General features: G+C 40.2%; 1 protein-coding gene across 2 annotated transcripts in view; it reads right to left on the bottom strand.

The window, feature by feature from the left end:
• The window catches only part of LOC108547984 (nephrin), a 149,639-nt gene that overhangs the window by 36,401 nt on the left and 102,975 nt on the right, over positions 1-10,263 (bottom strand). For both annotated transcript variants that reach the window (XM_017900735.1, XM_017900736.1), the window contains exons 8-9: positions 7,453-7,583; positions 4,335-4,494 (exon numbers count right to left, since the gene is read on the bottom strand). In XM_017900735.1, the coding sequence (XP_017756224.1) occupies positions 4,335-4,494; positions 7,453-7,583 (291 nt within the window). The remainder of the gene's footprint in view (positions 1-4,334; positions 4,495-7,452; positions 7,584-10,263) is intronic.

Here is a 10,263-nt window from a genome sequence, read left to right as displayed (position 1 = left end):
CTCTTTCGAGCACCTGCCCATCCAAACACCCAATATCGAACTTCATAATCTCACAAAATTTATCCAAAAGAATAAATGGAAAATAACAGTGCAACGTTATATAACAGTGTTCTCCAATATTCTTGGGATTTAATAAAATCCTGTCGACACGCGATGGATTCTGAGAAATAAAAATATTAACAATCGTCCAAGTTACGAATAAATTACAACTTTTTAAGGGGTGACTAAAATCATTATACAAAGAGTATCAGACGGTGGATAACTATAGTGTTAATTAAAATTCTGAACGTCCATTTTCTTTATCAGCATTCGATTAAATTATACAAAGATTCGCCTCAATTTGGATAATTAAATTAACGAAGAAATTACAACTTTTTAAGGGATGACTAAAATTATTATACAGCGAGTATCAGACGATGGATAATTATAGTGTTAATTAAAATTCTGAACGTCCATTTTCTTCATCAGCATTCCATTAGATTGCACAAAGATTGGTTTCTATTTTGATAATTAAATATAATTTTATTGTTCGAACTTACGTAATCTCTGATTAAAATTCAGAAAGCGTGCGATTTTATCTACCCGTTGGTAGCAAGTTTTAACAACTTCGTTATGCAACGTACTCTATGGGGTGTGAAATTTATGATACCGTATATGCTATCGATCACGTGCGATTCGTGCATTATCGCGTCACACTTTCACATCGGCAACTCCGTAATTCAATTTCATTCTACCTAAAGCTGCCATTCTTACATTTCTGACATATGTCCCTTAGAATCCCGGGATATTCTCGAAAGTTGAAGACGCTTCCTTCGTTCGAGGACATCTTGAAATCTGTCCTATTTTCACTTGTGGCAACTCCATTTTTCCTTGTGTCTCCGTGCTCTCTCCATCCGTTTTATCGCGTTACTTCTTTCTATCGCGAGTATTTCTTCTAGCATGGTTCTTTCCAGCACAAGATTTCCTTTTATGGACCAAGGCCGTCTTTTTTTATCGCTATAATCGCCTTCCTTTGATTTTCTTTCATTATTTATTTCCAGGCCTTTATTCTCATTCTTGTTTCTTTCAGAGTTTTTATTCTTCCTTTATTTTACCAATTTTTGGTAATTTCCTTTTTGATATATTTTATTTCACATCTTTATAACTGCTTTTTTATATAGCTTTTCTTATTTATTTCTGTTTAAATCGCGTTACTATTCCTTTCTCACGAAGGTTTTCCTGTTGCTCAAATTCCACCCCGAAACCACCCCCGTTCTCTTGTTCTTGGAATTTCATCCCCCTCTGAATGTTTCCAGCTGTTGCAATGCCCTTTGTTCTTATTATTTTCCTCAACTTTGACAATTTCTGTTCGACTTTCTCACTGTCTTCGAATTCTTCCCTTCACGTCGCTTTTGCAAATGCGAAAACGATTTTCAATTTTGTCATTACATCGCCGAAAAACAGTTCATGGAATTATACAATTTTCGAATCACGTAAATCTACCCAAAAGTCTGGCTATATCAATAATATTCTAAATATAAAATGTACCTAAAATACCTAAAATATCTAAATTCGAAAGCTATTATACCAAATTTGATAATTAACCCTTTGCACTTGAAGATTTTTTGGCTAAAGAAGAGAGTAGAAAATCAAAGATTCTCTACTGAAAAACTTACGATATTTTTTTGAGCAATAAATAAAGAATTATATAATAATAGAATTGTAGAATTAATTGATTTCGATACCTCGCACACTGTTGCATTACATTAAATTTGATGTATCAATTAACGTCGATCTTTCAAATTTTATGAAATGGTGACTGAAGGTTACCTCTCGAGTGCAAAGGGTTAATTTTCGAAAAATTGTAATAAGTAGGTCAAGATAGGTAGGTCAATACTATCCAATCGATTGTCCGCCCTTAACACTAGGTTTACGGACGTTATCTGTATACCTATTTCTACATATTTGACACCTGTCAAATTGACAAGTAAAGGAAACCACGTGTCCCTTTTTTAACGATTAGTTTAATTTATAAACAATTACAATATTAACAGTCTTAATATAAGTTAACTAAATCTGTTATCATCGTATAATTGAAGCAACCCATCCGTCAAACTGACGGATTTCGTAAATCTAGTGTTAATTACTTACGTCAATTCGATACGACTTTTTACTTATTCGAAAGGAGACGAACAACGAGACCCGTGTATCGATAAAAACGGTATTATTCGAGATAGCACTATGTCTAGTATTACGTCTACGCGAAGTATTTATTTCGTCGAGAGCGAAAGTAATGGCGGGCCGGATGGTTGGGACTTTGTTAGCGGAAAAATGACGTTATATTGCTTTCAGAACAACGTTGCATTGTATTACTACGTCCGTGATAGACGTTGAGTTTAGCTTTATACGCGTCTCTCGTTAAATGTTTCATTACGTGGTAAAAGCACGTTGTTACGAGTCGGTTTCCTTGAGCGCTTTTAGTGGCCACGCCGGTACCATCTCCGTCATCTCTCCCCCTTCGTTCCAGCTTTCCCTTTTCCTGACCATTTCGCAATCCGTTTCTCTCCTCGTTCAAATGGGCATAAGTTCGCAAAGCTGGAATCGTAACAATCTCTCGTTCGCTGCTCGTAATGCCGGCCTCACGGAAGCCAGCAATCGTACTTTCTAAATATTTCTGCAGCGAACCGGAAACGACAGATCCTGGACTTGTCGCTCGGGTGAAAGGCCTCTATGGTTTTCGTTTCGCTTGTCTTCTCCGATATCTCCTTTCCCCGAGATTTTACGGCGTTCGAAAGTATCTGATTTTCTGCACGAGCAACGATTGCACTTTTTAACTTTGCCCAGTGAAGAAAAATATTGTTCGCGTTATTTGGTACTTTATTCTTGGGTGTCTGGCTGCACCGTTTGTTCTGTCTCTGAGTATAGAATTTGTACAGCGTTGCACGGTGTTTAGACTATTCGAGAATTTGTGCTTATTTAATCATCGTGATTTTATCGCGATATTCAGTATCATTTTTGTTTTCTTTCTTTTATTCTGGCTGTAAAGATTTTAAAGGCATTTCGTTTCAACGATATGTCGTGTTCGTAGTTCATCTCAGAGGTTCTATTGTGTGTTTGATTTAAAAGAATATTAACCATGTGATCGGTGAAACGTGTCGAACGAATCATACTTCTCGGAGAAGAATTGGGGACGTATTTGCTATTTCGTGGAATTTAGTTAAGACTGGATTTTTATATTGCGCAATTGCCTCGTGTACCCTTTGTGAAATTTTCCGTCGGGTTTGATTAAATTTTTTGCATAGATCGAGTCCTGGTGATATTTTCCCGTGACATCGCGGTACAAACTTTTAATGAAACAAAGTTACGACGAACACATTCGCGAAATTTTGAATAATTAGACCTTCTTTCACGATGTTTCTTCATCATCGCGTCGTCACTCTTCCCTACATTTTTGCGAGACGCCGCGGAAAGATGAACGATGAAACAGGCATTTTAATGCAACCGTTCCATCCAATTATGCTGATGAATCATTTTTAATTAAAAGCAGAAGGTACTTGCATCGCTTACAGTTTTCATTTCATTCTTGTACCTTATTTTCGTATAATTTAATCCCCTTTTATACGACGCCGCGGTAGTCGAAAGGATACAATTCGCGATTATTGAATTTCGAGATATTTTGAGAGATATATTCTTCGAGCTACATATATCCAGTCGATACAAATTCGTACGAGAGATGCACTAGAAAAATATTGATTTGTAACGTTTAGCCATCTCGTGGATCGTTGCACAATTCCAATTAACCCTGATATTCGATAACTAATAAGACACTGCTTAATACCGCAGAACAAAGCAACGCCATCTGACGAAGAAATCCCGAACTATTCCGAATAACCCAACATAAATATTGATAACGAATACAAATAGATAACTTCGCAGATAAAACGACTAACAACGTGTGGAGGGTGTCCTCCACCACGGTTGCTGTTGTCATCTGGTCACAGGTATCTTCGATGTGGCAGTGGTATTAGAAGGAACGAAAGGAAAAGGAAGGGATGCGTCCTGGGCCTGCTAGTGGACTTATCAGAAAGGCTACCTATCGGGCCCTGCCTTGGACAGGAATACTATTGAAAAGTTTAGAAATTGTATACACAGAAAGCGGAGAGTTTTCATCCAGGACTCGCGAGAAAGTCCTCCAACCTCCTTCAAGTAGGAATTCATCTACTGACGAGGGTGAGCACGATGCCACCGCAAAAGAAACAATCGCAAATTCGCGAACACCCTCATTACCTGGTCCACAAAAACCCAAGAAACCTCTACAAACACGAAGATGAATATACACAATGAATATTACTCACATTTGATGTCCAGATTCAGTGGGTTGCTCTCTCCGTCGCCTTCCTGGTTGCTGCCGATGCACGTGTAGATTCCGGCTCTGCCCCGAGTCACGCTCTGCAGCACCAGGCTTTGGTTACTGATTATGGTGCCCGTGGCTGGATTATGGTACAGCGGATTGCCCTGTGGAACGTAAAATCGTGCACACTCTGCCACCCGTTTTTTCACGGGGTTTTTCAACGAACGACGACGAACAACCGGAACGATGGATCATCGAAACGTTCTCCATATCCTTCTTCAGGCGGATGCTCGGCCAGGTAATTTCGAAGTGAACCGTCCCGGATGATTAATGGTCCCGATACGCGGGGCCGATCGATAGGGGACCCGGGTTCGCGTGTAAATTTCGCGCGAGAACGGGGGCTTGGGAAGCAGAAGACGACGCGCGGGGGCGGGGAGGAAAAATAAATAAACAAGGCGAGGGCCGCTGACAGTTTTTCAATTTCTCAGGCGTGCCAACGGCGAACGATGTCTTCCGTTCGAGGCGCCTTTTGAATTTTCACGAAACACACCGGCACCGGTGCCGGAAGTCCTCCTGTCCGCGAATCAGACGACGAATCGACAATGGCGCGCCTTCCGGACGCAGCCTCGACTACAATGACATTATGATCCGGAGTCGCGCGGGAAATATTTATGGAACTCAGGGTGCAATATATCGACACCAAGAGACGGGCTTCTGTATTCGTTTATAATAAATCCTACGCCCACTTTTATCAACCCCTCTTCTCCTCGCAGGTGAGTACCCCGCGAGATCGTATTCCGTTCGAAGCGGAAATCGGGGAATTTTCAAGAGGATCGTTGGAACTTTGCGTTAAGGTGTTTGGTCTCTTATTGAGGAGTGAGGGGCGTGGGGGTAATTCAGTTTAAGCCTAACCCTTTGCACTCGACGACCTTTTTGTTACAGAAAAATAGATATTCGAAGTAGACGAATGGTAAAAAAATAGTAAACGAGAGATTATATGCAAATTAAGACATAGAGTTATTTTTCTTCGATATTCCACACATCGTTAGGTAATTTTTAATTTGATATATTAATTAACGTCGATCTTTAGAATCTGATTAAATGGCGACTGAGAGTCACCTCTCGAGTGCAAAGGATTAATAATGGAATTGCGTAGGAATTTTGGTCTGCGATTGGTGGACCTGTGTGGGGTTCTCAAATTGCGCGATCTCGTTGATACTACCTAAATAGTCAAAATGACTGGTCCTTGATTTTCTATTTCTGCATCGTATACAATAATTGGAATCGTATTATAAATCGGCAGTGAAGTTACCCCTTGTATGTTGTACAAATGCTCACTTGGAAAAACGAGTAACTCGCATTATATTTATGCGACTCCCTGTACATCTATTTTTGTTATATCGTTTTAATTCGTTTAGGCAAATACGCGTAATAATCGACGGCTGTAGTGTTAAATTCGTTTCTTTCATTAACGAAAACATGGCAACAAGGAACTTTCTCGTCTTTCTCCCCCGTGCAAATTATTTTCCGCGATCCATTCGAGGACTCTGAAATTGTTCCCCGTTGGTGAAAGAGTAAAGTTACACACCTGAGCTTAAAATATTCATGATGAAACGTAGTAATGCAAAATATACGATTCCGTTATTGGGGTGGAACGGGTGGCTATGAAATGTAAAAGCGCGTTAAAGCGCGGAACGGCAGGGGTGTACTGTCAGAAAACCTTCGCCTTGGAACGCAAACGGAATTAATAATGACGATCCGTGAAAGGGGGTGCAGAAGGGTGAAAAAAGCCAGCAGCATTTACGTTGCGTTATCCTTTTACGAATCTTTCTCTTCTTTTTCTCTCCTCTCTTTTCCACGCGAAATGTTTTTCAAAAATTATTTTCAAAGTTTGCGCGGCAAGAAATTGCAGGACCCCTCGCGCCGCTAATGACGAATGAGGCACTCGTTTGCGTAAGCAATCAGTGATCCGTGGTAGTTTGAACGTGTCAATATCAAACAGATTAATATTGAATAGGAAACCCGCTCATTGGTACAACTAATCATTAAACAAATCTCGCGCTGTGATTGCCACAGCTCGATACCAATCACGTCCCATATCGATGTTACATCGGATCAGTCACAAGCAACGATTGACTTCGTTTCCCTTGGCCATATCGTTTGTACAAGTTTCAATAGGTTTGCGGAGTACTAGCAGGTAACCGCGTGGAATCTTGTGTACCGTATTTCGGTGGATTTTGACGAATGTACCAGAATATGATCGATGAAATATTTCGTTTTAATTGGAACTGATAAAGCTTTCTTTAAGCTTATGTACACGTATTTATATTTGGGATTAATCGATGCAATTTGAATATTAGAAATTAAAATTCAAATAACTATGACATGGAAACCAACTCCTTTTTCCACCTCGTGGAAATAAAATAATTATTCGATAATACAAAATGCAAATACGAGTCAAAAATAAAAAATCTCGAGAACTTTACTCAAGACAACGACTAAATTTTCCTTCGCTCTCAAAATTTCTTCACTTTTTTCTAAGAAACACCAGAATCATCCTAATCGATCAACGATTAATTCCAAAGAATATACAAATGTCTCCATCTTGGAAAATTCGCGTTTCAAAATTTTTCTCTCCGATAAATTTCGCCTAACCCAAAATACCTATCACTCTATTCGCCTTATCATTCGCCAAAATCGGTGCACATTACTCCCCACGGTACCCTGGGAGCGTGCTATTAGCGGATCCCCGTCAGACTTCACCCCATTTAAGGAGCAGGAGCGCTTAGGGTTACGTCAACGTTTCCGAAACTCGCCGATAAATTTCTTATCGATGCGGAACGCTGGCTATTAGTTCAAAGAACGCTTACGCGCTGTTTCCCGGTCGGCCCGTATCAGCATGTAAATTTTAAACGGAAACTTCGCGTCACAGCTGCGCCACCCGACCCCCTTATCTCGTCTCTCGATTAAGCTTCAGCCCCGTTCTAAATTATCGATTCCGGAACTGCCACGCAGATTCGTTATCCGGCTGTTAGCGAGTGTTCCATCGTCTCTCGCCATCGTCCCCGTCGTCGTGGTCGTTCAACATAGAGGGATGCGACTGTGGGTTCGCTGCAACTCACGTTATGCCGCCAGGAGACCTTGTAAACCCACGGATTCGACTTGATATTGCACTCGAAATAAACGTCGATACCCTCGCGGATTGCGCTCAAGTTCAGATTGCTGCCGAGCTCGAGGGTAACCACCGGCTCGTCTGAAAGTTTAACCGTGTCTCTGTGTAAGAAACTGCGCGATGTTTTGTTCCCAACAGCACCCACCGCGCGGATATTTTGCGCTATGGGCGCGGTGTAAGATGGACGAGAAGAAGGGTGATTGTTTTGTCGCGTTCGCCCAGTCGGATTATAAATTTCGCCAGAATGATACGCGTTTTGGGTGCGGTTGATGGATATCGAGGATAATGGTTGATTTCCAGCGGAAGACTTGGGCGTGTTCGAGTGCTGGCATGACTCGAGGGTTGTTATTGTGGCGGGTGTGGAATATTCTTTTGCTTCGGTCATTAATTATGGTATACCTTGGGTGAAGAAATGGTAATATTTTTGTTAAGGGTATCGTGAAATACGAGGTTGAGTTTTACACTGGGTATTGGAGGATGCGGGGGAAATAGGGATTGTTGTGCTATATCGATGCAAATTGTGGATATTAAACCTTTGCACTCGGAGATCGTTTCGTTACGGGAAAATAGTAATTCGAAGACTTTCTACCATAAAGTCGACGATATTTTTAAAACTGTAAATAAGAAATCGTACGCAAATTAGGACGTAGAACCATTTTACTTCGATATTCCACGCATCGTTGGGTAATTGTAAATTTGATATATTAATTAACATCCATCTTTAGAATTTGATTAAATAGCGACTGAAAGGCGCCTCTCGAGTGCAAAGGGTTAACGAAAACATAAGATTTTAGCACAGGTAACCCTTGTATATCTTCTGAATTCTTAACGTACATAAATACGACTTTATGCAGCTTATTTTATTAATTTTTCATTTCGTGGGATATATATTGATGTATGCACGTAGCTGAAATAAACAGATATGTATATTTTCGTGAATAAATTATTCTTTGTGTGAAATTTGAACACGGATAACGTGATTTTTATAACGCGACATTTCTCTGAAATCTGACTTGATTGTAGATAGAATATATCTTTGTTATACAAGGGTCACCTGTGTAATAGCAACATTTCAAATATTATTAAACAGGTATAACGATTAACGAAAACAATTCTATTAAAACAAATTATTTCGTTAAATAATATGAGCATAATTAATATTTTCATAGTCTCGATTATGAACGTCAATCACCATCACCGGAAAAGCTTCCTTCTCATTAACACGTAAAATAAAAGAAAGTTTCCTTGAAGTTTACGTGTACTTTACTACTCGGTATCTAGCCGAGTTTATAAGATACACAACTATTATGTACGTTCATATAATAAGCAGAGTTTATCCAGTAAACAACCATTACTGTCCACGATTTTCAACACAAGCGAGCTAAATTTCCACTTGCACCTAATGCAATAATAGCTGCTCTGACAACAACAGAATCAATTTTGCCTGTTAATCCTTCCTCGGTTCTAGCCTCCAGCGATCTGCCGGAGATCGGAAAGCTAAATCAAAGTGGACCAACGTTCCCCAGTTCATCGCGCAATATTTTCTCGAGGATGCCACACTCTTCCACTTTATCCTGACTAAAATTCTGTCATAGGACTGCGAATAAAGGGTTAAAATTCTTGGCCTATACTGTATATGCCTTATCTGCCAAATTTTTATCGACAGATTAATAATCGTGGAAGATTCCTTACTACATAAACAAAAAGAAAAATTAAAAATATCGATACACTATGTGATACTTAACCCTTTGACTATAACAGACTTTGAAACACACCAGCCATATTATACGATAGGAATCCATTTGCAATGTACATCGAGGACGGTGAAACTTTTCGTCAGCTGTGCTTTTGCATTTCTGAGAAATTATTGTATATTCAAGTAATAATAAAAACACTATATTCCACTACATTAAAACAACGTTATTTATTTCTTCGTATTCTGTATTAAATTGTTACTGCGTATACTTAAAATTTAATAGCAAAAGAGACTTTTGAGAGCCTTTAGGGGCCCACAGTAGTCAAAGGGTTAAACATCTTTTCTACCCACAGAATTTTTCCTAATTCTAATCCCCTTGCTGCAACATAACCCATAATCCTCAAGCACATACCATAAACGAATGATCGACCTTGATCGCAAGATACTGTCAAATCTCTTCGACGATACGTCGAATTCTATTTACAAAACCCACCCTCTACAGCCCCCCCTCCCCCCACCTTACTCGTTTCTCTTCCTTTCGTCAGTCTTGTCATTCCAAATCATTCCAAAGTATAAACGAGAAAGGATAAACGATATCCACTCGCTGTAAAATCTTTTCGCTCCATCTACACGCGCGAACCAATCTTGTAAATTTCGCGACAACCTTTTACACGGTTCCCATAACGAACCGAGCCGTTATGCAGCTCGTCGTTCCTGCCACCGTGACCGCAGATTAACGCCGTGATTCCACTGTCCAATATAAAAGTTTGCCCAACTAGGCAGCGAATAAAGTGGAAGGGCGACGGGACGGACGGGTGAAACGGAGAAGCAGGTAGGAAGAGGAAATCAGGGATCAGCTCGGCTCCACGGAAATTAATGGTACATGCCGATCCGTGGCCGAAGATTCTCTCGTTTCCTCGATTTTCCACCCTTCTCCTCGTTTTTCCCTCCAACCTATCCCCCCGAACCATGAGATTCTCTCTCCGTCTCTATCCACCCTCCCTATGTCCACCCTTCGCTCCATTTTTCCATCAGATCTTCTCCCTGTACCCTTTCCTCCTCCTC

This window comes from Eufriesea mexicana, unplaced genomic scaffold (genome assembly GCF_001483705.2).
Source record: "Eufriesea mexicana isolate 0111107269 unplaced genomic scaffold, ASM148370v2 scaffold1364, whole genome shotgun sequence".
In the NCBI taxonomy this organism is placed as follows: domain Eukaryota; kingdom Metazoa; phylum Arthropoda; class Insecta; order Hymenoptera; family Apidae; genus Eufriesea; species Eufriesea mexicana.
This window is presented reverse-complemented; position numbering and strand designations above follow the sequence as displayed.